Source organism: Phascolarctos cinereus, unplaced genomic scaffold (genome assembly GCF_003287225.1).
Source record: "Phascolarctos cinereus isolate Bilbo 61053 unplaced genomic scaffold, phaCin_HiC Scaffold_9;HRSCAF=440, whole genome shotgun sequence".
NCBI lineage: Eukaryota > Metazoa > Chordata > Mammalia > Diprotodontia > Phascolarctidae > Phascolarctos > Phascolarctos cinereus.
The window spans coordinates 86,047,523-86,072,026 of NW_027556402.1; the positions used below are offsets into that span (position 1 = coordinate 86,047,523).

Sequence of the window (24,504 nt, forward strand, 5' to 3'; positions counted from 1 at the left end):
CTAACACTTTAGTGTTAATGAGTTCATCAGATGAATCCTTGCTGACAACTGGAGTGAAAATGCCCTGCAAAGGGAGGGAAAGGAGGACACTGAAAGGGAAAGTGGAGGAGGCACATAAGACAGACTTTGTCTCCCTTGAAGGGCCAGCCCTTCATTCTGAAGTTCAGGAAGAATGGGAACATTTTTCTCTTGGAGTTGGGAAGATAGGAAATGAAAAGAGGGGAAAGTAGAAAAGGGCTTACACTCATACCTCTCTTAGCTGCTGATTTAAATGTGTGGACATGTGTGCATTTCAGGACAAGTCTCATAGACTCCAAGGCATGACCTATGTAGGCTTCTTTCCCTTTTATGGTGTTGTATATGTTATTGTCAGTCAAGAGATAAATAAGCATTTTTTAATCTGCAATCAGTTATGCTCCTGGGAGTACAAGAACTTAACTCTATACTGCTCTTTCTCTAGTTCCTGGCTTCCCTTTTCTCCCATTTTTGTATCTTTCTACCACCCACTCACACAAGAAAAGAAGAAATGAGAACAAACTTTAAGATAATTATCATGATTCCAGTCAGCCCCACCATTTTGTGTGTGTGTGTGTGTGTGTGTGTGTGTGTGTGTGTGTGTGTGTGTAGAATTGTGTGGGTGTGTAGCATACCACAGGAGACTCAGGTATACTTATATAAGTGTAAATTCTATTTGATTTTTGGGGTAAACCACTAACCTAATCCAAATTCTCTCATTAAATAGATGAGGAAATTGAGATCCAGTGAGTTGAAGTGATTTACTGAAATTCACACAGGAAGTAGTCAGTCAGTCAACAAACATGTATTAATTGCCTGCTATATGCTAGTCACTGTGACAAGTACTGGGGATATAAAGAAATGTAAGACAATTCCTGCTTTCAGTTTCTCAAGGAGCTCACAATCTAATGGGGGATTCATCATGTACAAAATTATGTACGTATAAGTCACAGAATAAATGGGAAATAATAAAGTTTGGGAAAGGGGCATTGTAGAAGGTAGAATTTTAGGTAAAGGATCTAGGGAAGCCAGGAGGTGGAGAAAAGGAAAGGGAACATTTCATGCATTGAGGATGACCAGTGAAGACACCTGGAGTCAGGAGATGGAGCTCCTTATTTTAGAAACAGCAAGGAGACCATTGCCACTAGATCAGAGGTTCCAAACTTATTTGGTCTACCATCCCCTTTTAAAAAAAATTAGTCAGTGCTCCTCTAGAAATCTACTTTCTTTAATCCTTTAACAGTTTTTTCCCCTGAAATATGTGTCATTTCAAGAAAATATATACATTTTTTTTAAATGATGCATCTTAAATTTAATAATTTATTTTAAATTTGTGGATTTTTTCTTGCATTGAAATTTTGATGATGCAATATTGCATCATGTAACCATATAGTATTGTATTTTAAACAAGTCATTACATGCACATATTCCTGCCAATGCATGCTGGATTTCCCGACAATGCGTAATATACTTGACTGCTAACACTTGCTTGTTAAGAACTGTCAGCTGACTTGACCATTGATTGGTTATAACTTGCATTTTGTGTGGAAAATAATGTAATCACTATGACTTTAACTCTGTTACACAACAGATGAAACATGTATGAAGTTTTTCATAATTTTCTTGTCTTCTTTCCTTATGCTTCTATCATCTCCTTATTTTTATTCAATGCCCCTCAATTGCACCAGAGGCTACTGCCATTTCCTCCTCTCCCCCAATCATTCCAGCATGTGTCCCAGGGAGCAGTATTTCCCACTTTGGGAACCTGTACACTAGATCATAGAGTATGCGGGGAGGGGGGAAGTAGAGGTGCAATCTACCTTTTCATCTTCAGATGCCACACCCTGTGTTTTCTTCAATATACTAGGTTTTTGTTTTTTCACACTGTAAGCTCCTTGAAAAATAAGACTTCTATCTTGGGCATACTTCATTATGCCTGCATTATTTGATTTTTTCCTACTATCTTAATCCTGGAGCTCCTATTAGTATTTCTGCTCTCCAGTGCTATCATTCAGTAGGAGGAAAAAGTCAAGCGGATGTTCTTAGTTGCTGCTACATTAAGCCCTGTATTACTTATTATTTTTATATATATATCTATATATATCCATATATAGATATATCTATATATATCTATATATATATCTCATATATATGATATATGACACAGATATAGATATAGATATTTATACATAGACACTTTAACACTTTCAATAGATCTCATGAATATATGCATTTCATCCACTGAAGTAGATCCCAATCTATCCATGTTTTCTTAGGATGAGTGATTCTTGTCCATATTCTTACACAGATCCTCAAGAGGACTCATTTAATGTCCTAGAGGTCATTTCTAAGTCTTTTTACATTTTGAGGGTAACAACAGAATGCTAAGGTTGTCTATCTGTTATCCCTATGTGACTAGTATGCCTCATTTCCTAATCATCCATTACCTCATGCCATTTTTTTTAGTGTAGGCCATCACTGGAAATGAGCTAGAGCCTCTTTGCATCCACAATGCCTCTCTCTATTGCCCTTTGGTTCAACCTTAATTCTTTGGAGTTGATAGTATTCCAAGATTTGCAACAAAAGAGCACTATTGAGAGAAAAATTTTTTTTTGTGTCGAAAAGATATGTCTTTGTACCAGGGAATAGCTTGAGATCATTAAAAGTTCTGCATAATTTCCCCAAATGTGATCTGCCTATTCAATTCTGGGCCTAATTCACTGTCTATCTGTAATGCCTGACTCCCAAATATGGAGAAATTAGAAAAATTAGTTAGTGTATTACAAACTACGATGTTTTATAAATTTAGATTATGATCCAGAAAAAGTCGCATTTAGGCAAACGGAAGGCAAACTGTGAGGGAAGGTGTATAGGGCTAGGGTGATGACAGTGGCTAACATAAATAATGCTGATACATATATTTCCTTGAGTGCTACATGTAACCCCAACCTGTGGTCCTATTTCAGGTGGCCAGCATTCTAGAAATCCCAGGTTAGGGTTGCTAGCTAGCATTTGTGTAATGGCCAAAATTTCATCACATTTAACTCAGATTTCAAGGGATAAGGCCAAGTAAAAAGACACTGAGTGATTAAATAACTGAAACTGACTTATTCCCTGACAGCTTGCTAGGAAATGCATCATCATACACTCATGTAACATGTATGATATGCACCAGTTGCATGTCTGCATTTGTGGCCAATCCACTGGCTCCATATATCTTCTAGTTGAGAATGAGTCAGGAAGTTGATCTAAGAATATATGATTCTTCCTTCTTCTTTAGTTTTTCCTTATTTCTTAATTTCCTGACATCTTTATTAAAGTGGTGTTTTAAAAAATCATTTATGAAGTACCTATTATGTGCCAGGCGCTGCACTAAGTGCTTTTGAAATACTATTTCATAGTGCATAGAGATCTATTCTTAGAACAGGGAGGGCTGGGATTTGAGACTCAACCCTGACTCATACAAGCTATGTGATTCTGGGCAAATTCCTCAATCTCTCAGTGCCCTAGGCAACTAAGACTATAAGTTGCAGAAAATATGTTGACCTCCATACTAGGAGCTTCCTACACTAGGAAATCAAAGATCTACTTTTTTAAAGTTGCTTTGGGAAAAAAAATGACAAAAAACTTTAATGAGCTTTTTTTTTTTTTAAGAGGAGTGACCATTTTCAGGAACATATGAGCCAAATTCCAGGTTTCTTGGTCAATTCCCTAAATTTTTCTGTATTTTTTTAGGAAAAAAAGTTTTAACCCCATTTATCTCTGCTCTTCATTGCTACTTTCCATTAGTGTGATCATCAGAGGTGAAGATGGCTAAGGTGGCAGGTGCCCTGCAAGGTAAGGTACTGATCTTACTGAGGAAGAAAGAAAACAGCAACAGCATTATTAAGGAAAGAAAGGTTACAACATCATTCTTTCTCACTTCATGTGTCCGTCAAATGGCAAATTTTATTTTGTAAACAGTTGAATTAGCAATCAATCACTGACAGTTTTGTAGCTATATTTCAGGAGTATTTTTCCTACCCATAGACAGAATTTTTAAGAAGATAGACTCTTTCTTGAGGATGTTGCTACCAACTCTCATAAAACATCTAAGAGATCTTAGAATAAAAATGATTATAGCTAAAAAAGACTTTAATTCCTTTGAATAATATTCTAAAAATGAAAATAAAGAAATAACAGGTGCTAAGCCTGTGAATGAATGACAATTTGAAAGGAAATATTGAACACTGAAGCACATTTCACAGGAGTCATTTCTCTGACTCCTGGGCTTTATGGGGTTAATAGCACCATTTGGAAATTCAGTCCAGTCCCTTGAGGCGAAGTTTTTTTCTTTCTGAATTTTCATATAAAAATGTTAATAGCTACTTTGGAAATTGAAGTCTCATTTATCTGTACCTGAATACGTGTTTAAAATCTAGGTCATAAGCAACTCATGATGTCATTCTAGAAACTTGTATCTAAGCCACTCATCCTTCTCTCTTAATAATCACAAAATTGTTTTGTCTGCTTTTCATAGACATAGCAAAAAAATAAAATAAAACACTCAGAAGAAAGAAATCACATCCACATGAACATCCCCACGATCAGAACTCAAAGCCAAGCATTTTTGAACTCTGGAGATAAGAGGGACAGTTAATGCCTGTTAACAACTTCCAATGTTTATGCTCCTGTGATTTATGTTCAATTTAAAACAACTAAGGAAGACATATTTCATTTAATCAAAAACACAGGCAAGGCTGACTTATTAAAATGCATTAGTCCTTCTTCCTATGCCAGATCAGAACTTCCCTCAGAAAATCATGCAAAAATATATACTTGAAACACAATCATGAAAGAAGCTTCATTCTAGCGGCCAGCCCCCCTGTGTGCAAAGTCTCTTCTTAATATGGTGAACCAGAAAGTATATCAGCTCTGGAGATCTGCATTGATCTTCAGTCAATTCCCTCTTTTCACACTTTACCTGTGTGAATCAAGCAAGTCATTTGACTGGCCTGGGCCTTTGTGCCTTTATCTGTAAAATGAGGGGCTGAACCAGTTGGCTTCTGATGTCCCTTCCAGCTCTAGGCCCAGGATTAATGAGAGATTAGTCCACTTGTAAGTTCATCCTCCCTTAGAGATCATATCCCCTAGTCTCTTTACCTAAGATTATGTTGGATATTCAACACTGAAAAGTGTTTACAGGAGTATACAAAGTCACCCACAGGTTATTCAAAAAATTTGACTAATACAACCCAAGTTCTTGGCAAGCCTCTACTGTATAACAGTATGCTCAATAGCTCTTTAATCTGAATTTCCATTGAAGGGTGAATATGTATTAAGAAGAAGATGATTAGCTTTTGGAAACTGTATACCTTTGGGTGGGTCTGCAACTAATTTTATTTTAAAATGCATCTTATTAGTGCCTTTTGTTTTCACATTAGAGTCATTTCTGCATATATCTCTGTCCCCTTCCCAGTTTGAACCCTCCTTTGTAAAAGGAAAAAAAAACTGAGCAAAAACAAGCAATGGCAGCGATTGACAATATTTGCAACTGTCTGCCCTAGTAGCCCCCCGTTTCTCTACTGAGAGGAAGAAGTTACATTTCCATATTTGTTCTCTGGGACCATTATTGGTTTTTCAGTTACTCAAGGGTTCAGCCTCCTTTCACTGATCTTTTCCTTTACATTGTTGTATTCATTCTGTACACTATTCTTCTGGTCCCTACATTTTATTTTGTAACTGTCTACCTATTTATTAATAAAAGGAAGGTGTTCTGACTGCTGGTTTGCATACAGCTTGACCAGTTTGCTGTATCACTTCCTCATGGCACACCTCAACGACTCAGTGATTCTGAGCTCTCTTGTATTCTTAAGAAATGATTGGTGCTTGAGTCCAGTGATAGTCTGGGCTGTGGAATATCAAGGGGAAGAAAAAAAATGAAGACCAAAACAAAACAGATATAAAACCAAGCAAAAGAGTCTTGTTTTCCAACTTTCATGGCATGAAAAGCTGGGAACGTTTAATAGTTTACTTTCATGAAAATGTGAGCTCATTCAAGTATATGCCCATATTGAAGGAATCTTATTCTTTCCACTGACCTACATCAGATTAGCAACTAGAGGTTGCTATGCTTTGATGGAAGATTTACTGTGACCTTGTTCCTTCATTTATTTCTTCTTTTCTCTGGCCCTAGAATGGCTTCATTTCTAACAGCTCTTGGGTGAATGGTGCCAATGGAAACAGCTCATGCAAAGTTTATCATGTTAAGAAAATAACAGAAATTAAAAGTGAAGGTGGCATTTGGGGAAAGACTCAGTTTAAGGATTTCCTAAGCCAGAGCCACCACTTGTGAAGGAGCTATATGGACTATTTATAAAATGCTAAGCACAGTGCCAGGTACAAAGTACACACTGAAAAAATTCTTGCTTGTTCCCTTCCCCTATACATCAGTAAAAACACAAACAGAACTGGACTTGAGGCGGCTGTAAGGTTGTTGGCATGCTGGAGGTGTGGTGAAAAGGGCACTGGTTCTGGAGTCAGAGGATCTAGGTTCAAATCCTCTGACACTAACTACCTATGTGATCTTGGGGAAGTCATTTAACTGAGACTCAGTTTCCTAATCTTCACAATGAATGAGGGAGTTGGACTAGTTGGCCTTTAAGGTCGCTTCCAGTTCTAAATTTATGATCTATGACCAAAGTGAGTATTTATCCCCCTAAAATATAGCATTTCTTGAGAAGCATGATGGCATAATGCACAGAGAACATACCACAGTGACAAGAGAAAGCCTGCATTCAAAGGGACATATAGGCTGAGGGACCCTAGGCAAGTCACTTAACCATGAGATGTTCAGATTTAAAGAATCCACCCAAAATGTTCCCATGGGCTATTTGTGCCCAACCGGTGGTGGAGCATTCCTAGCTCATACTGGTCTGATCGGCCAGCTGGACACACTGTAATTTGACTCTGACATAGTGATGTCATTTTGGTCCTCTTTGAGAACAAAGGACAACAGCCAACCAACCAGTGTCTCCCGGAGGTGCTCTGAAACTCTAGGTTGTAGAGAAGAGGCTGAATTGTTTAGGTAGACGAAATTCTTTAAGCAGACCTGCCCACAGAGATGAAGTCATAGGTCCCATCCAAAAACATAAGAAAAGATATACTGTTAAGTTGGCCAACACGTTCTGGCTCCTCAACACATCATGCCTTGGGCTATCTCCAGGTCTGCCACGACCTTGGCCAGGCCCTGTACTCTTGTCCGAGATCCAGGGCCGTGCTGTATTTCTAAGCCCTCCTTTCATTCTTTAGCTGATATTCATATTCAGGACACAATTTTCTGATCCAAATGATTAAGTTTTCCCCTCTGCCTCTCATTCTTTGGTAGAATATTTAGGTCTCTTCCCAGTTGCTTAATTCTGGACGATTTATAATTTATAATAAGCATGGGAAGGTTCAAAATCATCTTTGCTCCATGGATCACACTTTTGCCTACGAGACAAAGACACCAGGCCTATACCCCAGCATGCACAGCTCGCTGATTCTGCAGAAGGAATGATCGATCACACTTTCTGGTCTTTTCAGGCAAAAAGGCAGAGTAATCCCCTAGATTTTTAAGCCTCCCATTTAAATCCCTGTTTCAGTTATTTGTTTTGTTTGAATTGTCCCAGACCTTCTGCCCCTTGGCGGAGTGGGAGAAGTAGTGGAAAGACTCCCTGGCTTGACAGCCAAAGAAGAGACTATTCTGGCCAACTGGTTCATTCACCAGATAATTGCTTCCAGGCAGTTTTAGTTCTAACCAGGTAGAGAATTTAAAATGAGGAGGATTTTATAAAACCACGCAGAAAATACTCACAGTTTTGGTTTGGCGAGCAGCGGAGGTGGCTCCTTTGTGGGTGAAAGCAGGGCAGCTGGCTTTGGGGCAGATTTCTTACTGTTTGCTTTGCCATTAATCAGTCCATTTACTCCGTGGCTCAGATGGATGCCATTGGTTTCCCTCCTGGCAGAGTTGAGTTGCAGTTGAAGGCCTGCCATGCCTAGTCCAAGCTCAGGGTGGGTCACTGGCTGGCTCTCTGGAGGTTTCTCTGGAGTCATCTCAAAGGAACTGATCTCTAAAGGTGGAGGGGGAGGTGGATCATGTTGGAAATCATCACTGTTGGATTGTCTTATGGAGTCAGGGCCACAGTTTTCTATGTTGGCTAAGGAAAGGAGGGAGGAAGAAAAAAAGAAGAAAGGGGAAAAAATAAGACACTCCAACTCCAAGAAGTTATTTTCATACTATACAAGATCTTTTACAAACATTGAGTGCTGTTAATCCATCAAAAGACAAGTGACTACAGTGCTCCTGCATGATGTCCAGACAATGCCAGCTGGATATTTCTTCTGAAGGACTTTGCTAACTTCCACATTTGCTTCAAATGACCACTGACCACTAGAATTCAGATTATGTCTTTGTAAGGGGAAACCAGCTACTGCTTATTTAGCAGCAAGAGAGCTTGCAGAAATTTCTAACAAAGGATGAAAACAGAATTTGATCAGTGTTGAATATGCTAATGAATCAACTAATAAACTTTTATTAAGGACCTACTATGTGTCAGGCACCATGCTAAATGCTGGGAATATATACAGAGGCAAAAGACAGTCCCTGACCTCAAAGAGCTTCCAATGTAGCAGTGGAGACAACAAACATATACATCCAAATAATCTATAATATAGGATAAATAAGAAATAATTAAGAGAGGGAAGACACTAGAATTAAAAGGGGTCAGGAAAGGCTTCTTGTAATAGAAGACTTTAGTTGGAATACAAAGGAAGCCAGAGAAACCAGTTGGCAGAATAGAGGTGGGGAGCATTGCAAGCATGGGGAACAGTCAGAAAAAAGACCCAGAGCCTGGAGAGAAAATGTCTTGTTTGAGGAAGAATAAGCAGGTAGTGTCACTGGATAGAAGAATACTTAGTGAAGAGTAAGATGTGAGAATATTGGAAAGGGAGGTGGGGTGGGTTAGGTAATGAAGGGCTTTGAAAGGCAAATAGAAGATTTTGTATTTGATCCTGGAGGTAATGGGGAGCCACTGGTGTTTCTTGAGTTGAGGAGGTGACATGGTTAAACCTAGACTTCAGGAAAATCATTTTAGTGGCTGAATGGAGGATGAATCGGGTTGTGGAGAGACTTGTGGTTGGCAGTTAGGTGGCAAAGTGGACAGGATGCTGGACCTGGAGTCAGGAAGACCTGAGTTCAAATCCAGCCTCAGATACATACTAGCTGTGTGACTGTGGGCAAGTCACTTAACCTCTGTTTGCCTCAGTTTCCTCATCTATTAAATAGGGATAATAACAGCACCTACTTCAACAGGGTTGTTATGAGGATCAAATGATTGTAAAGCACTCAGCACAGTGCCTGACACATAGTAGTAAGTGTGATATAAATGTTAGCAAACAATACCCACCAACAGGCTATCGCAGTAGTACAGGCTTGAGGACCTGCATTATAGTGGTGGCAGTGCTGGAGGAGAAAAGGGGTCGTGTTTGAGAGATGTTACAAAGTTAAAGCTAGCAGGCCTGGTAACACTGCTTTTGTGCATCTGCATTTTACATGGGGGGAAGTTGAAGAATTCAGTTAAGGGACCTGCTTGAGATCTCAGATCTCAAAGCAAACCTAGTCCATGCAGTTGGAACATCTGTGTTTGGCCACGGTGTTGTATAGACGTTGATTGATTGCGGCAGTATGTAGGAGGGTCACATCAGGTCAAGCACAGGGAAAGGCCACAGAGCTCATAACAATAATTCCATTAGACATTATATTCACAGGACCCTAAGGCAGGGACACTGGGGCTTTGCCCAAGAGCGTCAACATCCATGGAGGGGAGGGGGAATATAATTCCTTCCCACGGTGCTCTTTCAGCTTGCTTCTCCATTGCTTTATGGCCAGCCGCTGGCCCTGAGCCTTACAGTGTGATTGCCTCCCCTCTTCTGTTGGGCTCTGGACCCTGCCAAGGGTCTAGTCATTGTCATATCCCTGTCCCAAAATTTGAGCATGACCTCATTCAACCTGGTCAGACTGTCCTGTTTAACTCTCACTGTGCTGGGATACCCTGGCCTAACCTGGCTGGACCATGTTCTGTTCCCTCACTCAGTAGAATCCTTCTATCTCAGTAGACCCAGACTATCTCCAAGTCTCTGTTTCTGACACCACTGAGTTTACTCTAGGCACTGGAATTCCTAGCTGTGGTTTTAATGTCACATATTTCTCTGACTCCCTGAAATTGAATTAGTGATTCTTGCATTATTGCCGAGGCCATCCTGTAATATGCCCAGTATGTTGGTGGAAGAACCTACATTCAGGCTTCTTCCTCAACTCTAGCCCTTACATCAGGCTTTACCCCTGCATTGAAGAATGACTCATTCACATCAGCTCTTCGCATGCTGTGCTGGGCCTTGTTTTTCTGCTCTTAATTGGGAGGAGCCATGGGAGCCCACAATCACCATTCTCCTATCTCTTTACTTCTTTTTGTCTTGCCTCTGCTGCCACCTAGCACCAAGTTCCCACTCTCCAGGAATCAGAAAAGGATGTCCAGTGCAACTCCAGTTCATCAAACAACAAATCTTGATTGATGGCCCGCTATGTACAAAGCACTATGCTAGGCAGGTACTGTAGGGGAGACTGAGAAGTATTGAAGAAGTTTTCAGAAAGGTAATGACTGAGAGAGGAATGTAATGAATACTCAGGCTGAAATAAAATACTAAGAGGAGATAATCATTTTCACATTAAACTGCTTATTTGTGAGTTTATATCAATAACATTTCCTGCGTCTGTTTCCACCCCCATCTTTCCTCCCGGAGAGAAATCTTCTATAAGAAAGGAATTTTTAAAGGGGGGGGGCAGTTCAGCAAAACTAGCCAACAGATTGAAAAAGTTTGACATTATATTTAGTGTTCCACACCCGCACTCTCACATCGGAAAAGAAGTAGGGAAATGTACCTTCTAAAATCTCTTCTTAGGTGCCAAGTTTGGCCATTTGAATTGTTTTTTGGCATCCTTCTTTCGAGGTAGTGGGGGTTAAGTGACTTGCTCAGATTCACACAACTAATAACTGTCTGAGGTCATATCTGAACTCAGGTCCTCCTGACTTCAGGGCCAATGGTCTATGCACTGCACCAGCTAGCTGTCCCCACATTCATTGTTGTTTTTTCCCCAAACAGGAGCAACAAACCATGCTGCTCTCTTCACAGAATGGCTGTGTGTAGTTGCTGTGAAGTTTAATTTCATAGATTAAAAAAATCATTTCTCTTTTCTCATATTAGCTCCCTTCCTGTGCTTCCCTTTCTGGAAGCTTCACTGATGACCAACTACACATATGTCTGGATCTCCTGCGTGGCTGTTTCACTGTGTCCTGCTGCCTCAGCTTCAGCTGTTAAACATTAGCAGGATCTGATCCATTAGCTTCTGAGCTTCTATGATAATTTTCTATGATGCTATAATCCTGGAATACGTTTCTGGAGTATTTTAAAGATTTGTGAAACATGTTCCTCAGAACTAAGCACAAGACAGGTAGAATGAGAATTATTATCCCCTTTTTGCAGTAAGGGAAACAGAGGCAGAACTGGAAATCTGTGGATTCAAAGAACACTGGTAATACTCTTTTCTGTGATACTTTACAGAGTTTTTATCTCTGTGTGTGTGTGTGTGTGTGTGTGTGTGTGTGTGCATGCGCATGTGTGTGCCTAATGCTTACCACATGGCCTTGAAAGCTCCTCTCCTATTTCTATGCCTCCCCATCAAAAATGGCTTTTGTTTCCACTTCAAAAAGTTGCTAGTTAGGAGAAGTGAGCAAGACTTAGAGAACTATTTCTTGAAGTACAGTAGTTATCTTCTGAAGTAATTAGTTAGAATTCTGCATGCTGCCACAGGAAGTGATCTAACATCATGGTACAGAAACTCTGCATTTCCCTATTGGTCGTGTACCTGAGTTGACAACTAGCTCTGCGGTGCTGGTTACAGATCCATATTCATTTCTTGCAGAGCAAGTGAAGACTCCTGCATCCTCAGGAAAAGTCTCTGCAATGACCAGGGTACAAATCTCCTCTGGAAAAGAACAGAGATTATTAGGTCAGCCCACAGGAGTGAAATGAAGGCACTCTGTTAAAAAACTGGAAAAAACCCATTCTAATTTGTAAAAAAAAATTATCAGAGAATGATAATTAGTCGTACAAAAGGATCTTTTAATTTAAGAAGTTTTCAGTCAAATTCTTAAGGGATATTTCCCCTCCTGCCTATACTTACATATTCCAATGATCAGTCAACAAATATTAATTAAGCACTTCCTATGTGCCAAGCATGGTGCAAGGGACTGGGGTCACAAATAAAAGGAATGAAAAAAGCTTATATTCTAATGAGGTGAGATGATAAGTACATATCTAGATATATATGTACTCTACATCTCTGTCTCTCTGTCTCTGTCTCTGTCTCTTTCTGTTTCCAGTATCTTAAACTATTTAGCAGAAGAGTTAGCAGGAGCTTCTCTCCTCCACAACTCTGAACTGCTTTTTATTATCAGGCATCTCTTTCTTCTCCCTTCCATACAGACAGGACAAGATGGTGCCCTTGCCAAAAATAACCCTTAATCCTTTGTCTCATCCTGTACCTTGATTTATTGATCATCTCTATTCTCTTTGGACTCTTCAATTTCTCCTTTACTGGCTCCTTCCCAACTGCCTACAAATATGCTCAAGTTTTCCCATCCTAAAAACACCATTTTCCTTTGACTTTGTCACTGCCTCAGGCTAACACCCCTTTTCCTTCTTCCCTTTTTCCTTTAAACTTCTAAGTATGCTTCATATTCACTGTTTTTACTTCCTCACCACCCCCTAAACTCATCAACCTCTAGCAATCAATCTCCTATGCCTACCACTCTAGAGAAACAGCTTTTTCCAAGGTCACTACTGACCTGATTTAACTTCCAAATTTAGTAGTCTCTTCTCAGTCCTCATGTTCCTTGGCCTTGTTGCTACCTGACACCACTGACTACAACTATTTCTTAATACTCTCCTCCTTTAGCTTCCATGATGCTGTTTCATACTAGCTTCATTTCTACCTCGATGGTCATTGTGTTGCCTTTTCTGATGGTGGTTTCTTTTCCTTTGTGAAGCTTCTTTCCTGGGAACTCATCTCTTCTTTCTCTACGTTTTCTTCTTTGTTAATTTTATTCACTTCCCTAGCTATTGTGATGACTTCCATTCAGATAATATTAACATTTATCCCCAGCCCTGACTTCTTTTCCCAGGTCCAAATACATTTGTCTAGCTGTCATGTCTTTAGCAGAAATGTCTCACTGCAACTTCAAACCTGGCCAAAACTGACCTTGCTCATAATTTGCTCCTTTTGATGTCACTATTTTTTTTTTTATTGTCAGTAGTACCTACATTTGCATAATAAGCAATATTCAAAAGGTCAGCATCACTTTTTGGAATCATTTCCCTCACCTCTCATACCCAATTAATTTGTTGTGGTTGTTCAGTTGTTCCAATAATATGCAACTCTGACCCCATTTGGGGTTTTCTTGGAAAAGATACTGGAGTGGTTTGCTATTTCCTTCTCCAGCTCATTTTACAAATGAAGAATTGAGGCAAACAGGGTTATGTGACTTGCCTAGGGTGACACAGCTAGTAAGTATCTGAGGCCACATTTAAACTCATAAAGATGAATCTTTTTGACTCTACTGTACTACCTAGCTGCCTTCCAATTAATTACTAAGTTCCATAAGTTTTATCCTCTGAAGTTTTCCTCATATCTATCCTCTTCTTTCTGTTATTGTGGCCATTACAGTAGTGGCTTTCATTTCCATATATGTGGACTACTGCCAAAGCCTTCTAAAAAGCTTCCCTTCCTTCATTCTCTTCGCTTTTAAGCCACCCTTCATACTGATGCCAGACTTAACTTCCTTATTTATGAATCTGGCTATGTCTCTCCTTTGCTCAAAAGTCTTCCATGGCTCCCCAGTGTCTACTGAGTAAAGTTCAAACACATTCACCTCATATTCAAGGCCCCCTACCGTCTGGTGTCATCTTACTTTTCGAACTTTATGTCATATTAGTTTTCTCCATGGTCTTTGTACTCTATTCCAAATGGACTAATTTACTCTCTTCTGAAAATATCCTTGAGTTCATAAACTTCCATGATTCTGCTCATGATTTTCCCCATAGCGGAAATATCCCCTTTCCTACCTGTTGATGTCTTACTTATGAAGCCCAATTCAAAGGCTGCCTTCTTGAGAAAGATTTTCCTGATTGCCTCTCTCAGGAGTGACCTTCCCGCTAAAGACCTTAGATAACTGTTTTACAATTCTTTAATCCATGTAACCTTACTCAATGTCCTATCAGCAGGTCTGATACTATGTTAGCTATGGAAAAGATGGGATTTGTTGGTAAAAATGTGATTTGCACATAATCTTCCTAGAAGACACAGGGGAACAGAAAAGCAGAGTGGAAACAATACTGGATTTAGTTAGAAGATCTGGGTTTGAGTACTGGTTGGCTATCTATTTAGCTGTGTTACTAAGTCTAGGCAAGTCACTTATAGTCTCTGAGCCTCGCTTTGCTCATCCACAAAATAGGGAGGATATTTGAAGAGCCAACTCTATAAGGTTGTTGTTAAAAAAAAAAGAACTTTTAAAAACTGTAAAGTACAATATAAAATCAAAGGAGGATGGTAAATAAAGATGATATCTTTGTGTTTTATAACTTCATCTAGAATTAATAATGTTTGATCTTGGCTTGCCATTCTTAAGTGATGTTGTTAATTATCTGTCAATGACCATGCTGCATAGGAGAGTGCCTGGAAAATTTTAGTATTCATTGATGAAACCTTTGAAAAACAGAGTATTCCTCCTTCCTAACTTTTAAAAAAAATGTACTGTTTGTCATGGGACATTATCATCATCATAGCTAGCAGTCACATAGCACTTTAAAAGTTTGCAGAGAACTTCACATATGTAACTCATTTGATCTTCACAACAATAGCACCTAGTGTGCTCCTGTTGTTGTTCCATCATTTCAGTTGTGTCTGATTCTTTGTAACCCCATTTGGGGTTTTCTTGGCAAAGATACTGGAATGTTTTGCCATTAATGTCCTTCTCCAGCTCTTTTTACAGATGAGAAAAATGAGGCAAACAGGGTTAAAGTGGCTTGCCCAGGGTCACACAGTTAGTTAAATGCTTGAGGCCAGATGTGAACTTGAGAAGATGAGTCTGTCTGACTTCAGGCCTAGCACTCTGTCCACTGTGCCATCCAGCCAACAAAACTACCCATGGTTAGTTCTTCAAATCTCCAGTGAGGAGGCCTGGTATTAACTTTGGGTAAGTGGAAAACTATTTTCTCTTTCTTTTGGTGTCCTTTTGTATGATTTTGAACTTTCAGAAATCAGGGATAATTTTTGATGTACAATTTTGGCAATACCCAATAGAACAGACACATAATGATGATGTAATGATGAAGGGGACTAAAGTATATAGATGAGTGAAGAGGAGACCAAGACAGATATCTGCACATGTTAAACTATTGATTAGGGCCTTAAGATATTATTTACTAAATTTCATGCCTTATATAACTAAATGAAAGATCAAGAGTGAATAAATGGTACACAGAAAGGCTAGGAGAAGAGGGCTCTCCAGTGAGCCATAAACTTTGTTCATCATTCAGTGGCTCCCTCAATGAAGGCATTTTCAAACACCTCCAGAGAAAAGTGCATACTTTGGAAATGTTTGTTGAATTGGATTCTATCACTTAATGTGCTTATATCTCCCCTGTCTTAAAAGAGGATCACAGCTTAATCAAGATTCTCTTGCCCCAGTTCCTCTTTTGGGCTGTTATCCTTGATCTCTTCTTGTCTTTATTGGCAAATTTCTAGGAACAGTAATCTCTATTACCTCCACTTTCTCAACCTGTGCACTCCACAGTGTTACCTCCTCCTCGATTCTACTGAAACTGCTCACTCCAAGATCACTGATTGCCTCCCTCCCTGCCAAAACTGCCAAATCCAGTTAGTTTCCTCAACTCTAAAAAATGGGGATGATAATAACCTTGCAGTGTTATTGTGAGGATCAAATGAAATAATAATTATAAAGCACTTAGCACAGTGCCTGGCATTTAATAAGCAAATATAAATATCAGCTATCATTACCATCATTATTACTACTATTGTTGTAAATTTCAGTTCTCATCCCCCTGTGAGCTATCTGATGTACTTGACATTACTGATCATCCTCTCTCTCCTTTATATTTCAGAGATCCAGAGAGTCTAGATTTTCAAAATTTGGTGAGATGTCTCTTAAAATTAGCCAAATATGTAGAGGAAATCATTACATTCAAAAAGTTCAAGAGACATAATCTCTGGGTGGGTAATCATTTTATTAATAATACTAGCATATTATTTGTCATTGTGGGCACGGACTGTCTTGCCTCATTTTGTATCCCCAGCATTTAGCACAGTGCCTGTCACATATAGATACTTGGTAAATGTTTATTGAATTGAATTGGTAAACAGATACAGACACATATAGCTATGCAGCAAGTAGTTCAACAAAGCAAATCTATATGAAAAGAACAGATGAGTCAGTAACATTCTCAAATGCCAAGTGTGAATCATGGTGGCGAGCTCACAGTTTAGATGCCCTTGGAAGAGCAGGTGTTCCTGAAGGTGGCAATCAACTCTGATTGGTTAACAATTAATGAGAGAGAATGAATATTATAATGACAAGTGGACCTATTCTAATGAAGGATTGGGGGAATGTAACTTGGATCATGTCATTTACTTCCAAATCACCCCTAACCTTAGGGAAATCTAGACAAAAGGTCTATATCTCCCTCTACCACCACCACACAAGCCTGAGCAGAACACAGTGGGCTGGGAGTTTCACCTTAGATAAAATTCCTTGTAAGGTTGGATGGGGTAGCATATCTAGATTGAGGAGAATATTAATCCTATCTGCTATCATCAGTCTTGTCCCTCAGAGGCTGAGCCTTAAAATGAGGACTTTGTAAAAAAGTGGGAGAACTCTGGATCTCCCCAAATCATTGGTTATTAATAATCATTTCTTTTATCATCAGTCAACAAGCGTTTACTAAATGCCTACTGAGTTCCAGACACCATGCTGTGTGCTGAGGATACAAAGACAAAAATTAAATAGTCCTTGTTCTCAAGGAACTCACAGTATGGCATACAAAGGCAATCAGCTCTATAAATATATCACCCCCACCTCCATATGGTACCTTTGTAACTATTCTTTTCACACAGATTCACTTTGTTGAACTACTTGCTGCAGAGCTGTATGTGTCTGTATCAGTTTACCAATTCAATTCAATAAACATTTACCAAGTATCTATATGTGACGGGCACTGTGCTAAATGCTGGGGATACAAAATGAGACAAGACAGTCCCTGCCCTCAAGAAGCCTACAATCTACTGAAAAAGACAACATGAAAACAAATATATACAAAGCAAACTGTACACAGGGATAAATAGGAAATAGTTAACAGAAGGAAGGCACTAGAATTAAAAGGTATTGGGAAAGGCTTTCTGTAGGAGATGAGATTTTGGTTGAGACTCAAAGGAAGCCAGGGAGGTCAGGAGTCAGAATGGAAGAGGGAGAGCATTCCAGGCATGCGGGACAGCCAAAGAGAATGCGTGGAGCCAAACGATGGAGTGTCTCATTCACGAACTAGCAGGGGGCCAGTGTCACTAGATCAGAGAGTATGTATTGGGGAATAAAGTGTAAGAAGACTGGAAAAGTAGGAGGGGCTAGGATATGGAGAGCTTTGAGTGCCAGAGTACTTTGTATTTGCTCCTGAATGCAATAGGAAGCCACTGGAAAACGTTTACTGAGTGGTGCGTGTGTGTGTAAGGACAATCAGTTCAGTCGTTAATAGGAGAATGGACTAGAGTTGAGGAAAGACTTGAGGCAGGCAGACCCTCCAGCGGGCTATGGTAGTAATCAAGACATGAGGTGACGGTTGTGCAGGGTAGAATTTTAGGGGGAAAGACAAGGAGTTTTGTTTTGGATATGTTGAGTTTAAGATGTCTGTTAGTCATTCACTTCGTTATATCTGAAAAGCAGTTGGAGATGTGAGACTGGAGGTCAGAAGAGAAATGGGCAGGAAAGGTAGATTTGGGAATCATCAGCATGGACATGGTAATTAAATCCATGGAAGCTGCTGAGATCACTAAGTGAAGGAGTATAGAGAGAAGAGAAGTTGGATCAGGCCAGAACCCTGAGGGACACCTATTGTTAGAGAGCATGATCTGGAGGGGGATCCAGCAAAGGAGGCAGAGAAGGAGCAGTCAGATAGGTAGGAGAAGAACCAGGACCTGAAAACTTAGAAGAGCGTATCAGAGGAGAGAGTGATCAACAGTCTCAAAAGCTGCAGAGAATGAGGACTGAAAGAAGGATATTAGTTTTGATGGAATGATAAGGTCAGGAGCCAAATTATAAGAAGTTAAGAGAAGAGTGAAAGGAGAGAAAGAGAGAGAAAGGAAAGAAAGTGAAAGGAAAGAGAGAAAGGTTTTCTACCTATTGTAGGAAACCTTTTTGAGGAGTTTAGCTATAAAGGGCAGAAGAGAAATAGGACAATAGTTAGCAGGGATGGAAGGATCAAGGGTTTTTCAGGATAGGGGAGACATGTGCAACTTTTAGGCAGTAATTTATGAGCCAGTAGACAGAGAGAGAGACAGAGACAGAAGGAGAGACACAGAGAGAGAGAGAGATTGAAAATAAGTGAATGAGTGGGTATGCCAGAGGTGGCAATCTGTTGAGATGGATGGGATCACATGAACTAAGGTTAGCCTTAGTAAGGAGTAAGATCACTTCATCATATGAAAAATGGATGAAAAAGGAGAGAGTGGCAGAAGGTACTTAAGTGATAGAGGAGGAAGAGGGGATTCAATGTGAATGGCCTTAATTTTTTCTGTAAAATATGAGGCCAGGTTTTCAGCTTTCACTCAGCCAGTCAGTCAACAAGCATTTATTGGGCACTTTTTATGTGCCAGGCCCTGTGCCAAGCAATGGGAATTTAGAAAGATAGTCCCTGCCCTCAAGGACCTTACATCCTAAAAAGGGAAGACAACACATAAAAGGAAGCATGGCATAAGGATATGGTAGACTGAATTTCTAGAATGAAGAAGTTTCTGGGGCATTCTAGAGAATCTCCAGAGTTTTGGAGAGGAATGAGGGTTCTGTATATTATTGTATTATTCTGTATATTAATTACATTATTAATATTATAGATTATCCTCTACTCTTTCTTCTCCTCCCAGTAAATAAAATAGCATCACAGAAAACTGTGGACAAAATCCACTTGCTATGCCATTCTGAAAACCTTGGTTTATCTGCTTTTAGCCTGATCCTGGGCAAGTATAATTTGCAGCAAATCAATCCCAATGGCTCACATTTATAGAAAGTCAGAAGGTTTGCAAAATATTGCATACATCATCTCATTTGGAAAAATAAGACAATATAAAGCAAAGTGAATAATGACATGTCTAGTTGAATAAAGGAGTGACATTATTTCATACTGTTTCTCCTCACTTGAGAATCAAAGTGTGATGAGAACAAAGGAGTTCAGCTGCCTAAGTCTATCTCAGTGGAGTTTCCTTAATTCAACCACAAGGCACTGGGAACTCTGAATATTTTGTTGAGAGCAGCACATCTGTGTCAATTAAAACTGGATTAATTTTCTTTTTTGAAGTCATTGTATGTCTAAAGACTTCCTGTTCTGGAAAGATCAGTCAGAAATGAGTGTCTAATTAAAAGCTCAGCCCTGGTTCTCTTCAGACTGAAATACTTTCTTTGGCAAGCTGGTTCAACAGCTCTGAGTAGCACACATACAGCAGTCAAGGCATTTCATATTATTGGAGTATGTTGGGTCTTAGTGGACCCATAATGATGACAAACAATTCATGAAAGACCCTACCAGACAGTACTGAGAAACACACTGGATTAGCAAAGCAGGACAGGACAGTCTTTGCAAAATCTCATTCTGTCTTTGGTATGTATGTTAAAATGCATATCTATTTGCTTAACACCACACAAATGCTCTGGCTTTTACAACGCTCCAGTGGTGAGGTTAAAACCCTCACTAGTTTATCACAGTTGCTGTGACACAGTTACTCCCAGTTGCTGCTGAAATGATAATAGCAGATAGGTGAAATTCATGTCTTCTCAATTCTCCAGACATGGTAAGTACTATCCTATGTACTTCGTGGTGATTTCTAAGCAACCAATCAATTCATCAACCAAAAAGCATTTATTAATTAGCTAATTACAATTTGCCGGGTAGCATGCTAGGTCCAAAAGAAAGGAAGACAAAAATGAAAGTCTCTGCTCTCATGAACTTTACATTTTATCTTCTATGACAAATTCTTAAGTTAGGAAGATATCAAACCCAAAATACCATTCATGTGGGTTATTTTTACTTAAAAGATAACAGCAAACCATGGAATTATGGAATTGAGAGCTAGAAAGGATGTTGGAATCATAGAATTTCAGATTTGGAAGGGACCAAGGTCTTTTAGCTCAACCACTCTGAGAAAAGTCTCTTATAACAAAGTAAAATAACTAAGCAAAACTAACAATACATTGACTTTACCATGCTATGCACATAGTTTGAAAGGTTGAATAACTAACTCCTCACCTGTGCTACTATGTTATCATAATAAAATAGATCTTTTACAAAAATAAATAAAATGAGTTTTTTTCACACGTATTTTAGAACTAGAATACTCTCATAGATAATTTAGTCTAATTCTCCCCCCTCTTTTACAGATGAGGAAACTGAGGCATGGCTAGGCTTCAAATCTAGGTCCAGTGATTGGACTAGAAGCCCCAACAAACCTAATTGATACTGCTTGGCCATATTAATAAAGATCCAGGAAGAACTATCTGTACCGATCATGATTCCAGAATCTGAGCACTTTGTGGGTTTATTCTTGTGTGTGTATCTCTTCAGTTGTTCTGTGTACAATGGTGCTGGGGGATGACACTTTAATAACCTTCACTAACTCCTTATCCCCACCTTCCCACAACAGAAGATATAGGGCCAACCCTTCCTGGAAGTGTGAATTGTCTGGAGGATCTGAGCAAAGCCTGGACTTTCTAAGCTTCTGAATATACAGCCCTGTGCCTGGCACAAAATAAGCACTTAAATGCTTTATCTCTAGGCAGCTAATGCATAATACCTTGGACTTGGAGTCAGGAAGACTTGAGTTTGTTTCCTGCCTCAGACATTTAGTAGTTGTGTGATCCTGTGTTGCTTCTCAACCTCAGTTTCTTCATCTTTAAAATGGGGTAAATAATAGCAGTTTTGTGAGAATCAAATAAGATAGCCTGTGCAAAATACTTTACAAACTTTAAAGCACTATGTAAGTGCTAGCAATTGTCTATCGACCAATCTATTATCTATCTACCTATTGTCTACTTACCTGTTCTATTATCTATCTGTCCATCCTATCTACCCACCCATCTTATCTGTCATCTACCAATCTATCATTTATCTCTACGTATTATCTATCTACCTCTTCTCTCTCTCTCTCTCCCTAGCATCTATCTTTATCTGCCCATGCTATCTATTTTTTCTATCACCTATCTCTATCTATCATTTATATATCAGTACATAAGGCACCTTGCAACATGAGCACAGATGTCTCAATGGCTAATGCAAAAATGCCATGATTTAATTCTGGGCTTTTTGCAGTTGAAAATTGGGGTGTCTACAGGATAAATACTTATTACTACTACTAAGAGCTAGCAAATTCTGAGGATATCTTAGTTATGCATATGTTTTCTCCTTTTTTTGATGTATAGGGTACTTGGGATATCTTAATGGTGGGTCACATTTAAAAGGATGGATGGCTTGGCTTAATGTCATTTGACGTGAAGATGGAGTGATCATACTTATGGCTTTTAACAGGTCCATTTTCAATTCACCATTTTGCAAGCCTTTGTTGTAGGGTTCCTTAAACTGTGACTACCACGATTCATTTCATAGTATTTGATTTTGTGGTTTGTGTCCCTTTTTATGTTTCTTTATTGTGTGGTTTCCTTGAGCCTTCTTGTGCAAAGAAATAAGCATTTTATTTTTGCTTCTTAGAATTTTGTAACTGCAAGTGTCAACCATTTTGAGGAATGTAAGTGAACTGATGTTACTTGCAAGAAAATACATACCACATAAACACATTATACATAGCTATATTCTCCCTTTGTCAGGATCTCTGTGTACTAGAAGACTATAATCCCTTCCTTGTAGGATCTGAGTTAGCATTCGCTTGTAGAATCCTGAGAGGAAAAGCCATAAATATCTTCCATCATTTGAAAGAACAACCCAAGGCCATCTCAGTTCTGGGCATTTTTTCTGCCTGTGCCTCATGCCTGGAAGGCTCTCTAATTTTCATTCTAGGTACTGACCTCCCTAGCTTCCTTTAAGTGCCAACTAAAATCCCATCTGCTACAGGAAGCCTTACCTAACTCATCTTAATTCTAGTGCCATCTGTCTGTTAATTATTTCCTGTTAATCCTGTATACCATTTGTTTTGTATATATTTATTTGCAAATTGTTTGTCATTTGCATGTTGGCTTCCCTATTAGACTGTAAGCTCCTTGAGGGACATGGACTATTTTTTGGCCTCTTTTTGTACCCCCAGCACTTAGTATAGTGCTTGACACATAGTAGGTACTCAATAGATGTTTATTGATTAATTAATCCAATGCCAAAAAATTTAGAGGCAAAACTCCCTGGGAAGATCTTTGTCCATTTTAATTGGTCACTATCCTATACACTTGTGCAGTTTTAATTGCTTAATATTTCTCCCCCCCTCCACTTCTAGAACCAGTTAAAAAATCTCCCTCTATTTCCCAATTATAATGCCATAGACAAATATCCGCCTCAGCCCAAATAACCCTAGGAACACAGACAGAGATCATCTTCAATCTTCTCCTCAATCAATCTTGAGTAAAAACAGGTAATATTCCAAGCCCCTCAACTAATAACTACACTCAAAGACCCCAAAGTGTAGATTGTAATACATCTTTCTCTCAAGCAGTCACCATCCTGGAACTCCTAGAAGGATTCTGAAGTGTCTAACACATTCCAGAGGTAAGAGGCCATTTTCTATACAAAATGGAAGGCTGGAAAGCCATCTTTGGAAGACATCACCTCTTATCATCACTCTAATCTGGACATAGATCTGGAGGATCTCGACACCCCCTTCTCATCTCCAACCAGCTGTTAATAAATCTCTTTTGCATATGTGTCATGTGCATATGACTTAACACTTAACACTTAGTAACACAGGTTACTAACTGAACACTTGTTTGGAGAGACTTTGCTACGAAATGTAGATCAAGCCCTCTCATTTAGAAACTCCTCAAATTCACACAGAGAGCCCTAATGCTAACTGAATCAGTGAGTGGTCCTAATTAACACTCTATAAGTCCTTTAAGTAGCTCTCTTAAAGTATACAAAATTATGAAATACAAAGTATAGTGATTGCTCTATTTAAGGATTGTTTTCCCAAAAGAATTTAAAATAAAGATTGTTTTAAATAGAAAACTTCCTCATTGCACTTAAAATTGAACTAAACAGGGTCCCCTTTACAAATTGTGTTTTTTTTTTCCCTACTGCATAAAGTGAGACATACTTCTGCACCAGGTTTCTGAGAATCTCAGTTTCCTTATCTGCAAAATGGAGATGATAATACTGTGACATCAAAGGAAGTCATGAGATCCTAGTTTTAGAGGTGAAAGGGACCTCAGAGCATCTAGCTCAACCTCTTCATCTTACAGATTAGGAAAGAGCGAGGCCCCCAGAGGGTAAATTATTTAGCCATAAAGTGGGGAGAATGTATGCAAAGAGCAAACTGCTGTACAAATATGGGTTATTATTATCATTATTATTGTAGGATCAATACACAGAGGCAATACTGAAAGGGAACTGAAGTAAAAGAAGGCAGAACAAAAATTTATGGTGACATCTTGACAGAGTAATATATAATTTTCTTGTGATAACTCATATATATATACATATATATGTATATATATGTGTATATATATATATATATAACTCATGAGGTTCACATTTTGTCAAAGGTGAAGGTATGTTACCTAGTCTTAGGAAATGAGATGAGATATTTATTTCCTTCCAATAAAGATACTTAAGCTTCTGCAAAATAAAATTTGGGAATGTGTGGAAATCAGGAAATTACACCTTTTGCTAAATGGGGGTGGGGGTGGAAATGTTAAGGCTTAATTGGGCAGCTAGGTGGTACAGAGGGTAGAGTGCCATGAGCCATGAAAACTCATCTTCCTGAGTTCAAATCCGGCCTTAGACATTAGCTGTGTGACCCTGGGCAACTCACTTAGCCCTATTTGCCTCCATTTCCTCATCTGTAAAATGAGCTGGAGAAGGAAATGGCAAACTACTCCAGTATCTTTGCCAAAAAAACCAGAGTCAGACATGACTGAAAAATAA

At 39.1% G+C, this 24,504-nt stretch overlaps 1 protein-coding gene across 2 annotated transcripts in view; it reads right to left on the reverse strand.

Moving 5' to 3' along the window:
- PALLD (palladin, cytoskeletal associated protein) overlaps positions 1-24,504 on the reverse strand; it is a 545,699-nt gene that overhangs the window by 244,367 nt on the left and 276,828 nt on the right. For both annotated transcript variants that reach the window (XM_020997846.2, XM_020997845.2), the window contains exons 9-10: positions 11,957-12,076; positions 7,850-8,192 (exon numbers count right to left, since the gene is read on the reverse strand). In XM_020997846.2, coding sequence (XP_020853505.1) covers positions 7,850-8,192; positions 11,957-12,076 — 463 coding nt within the window. The remainder of the gene's footprint in view (positions 1-7,849; positions 8,193-11,956; positions 12,077-24,504) is intronic.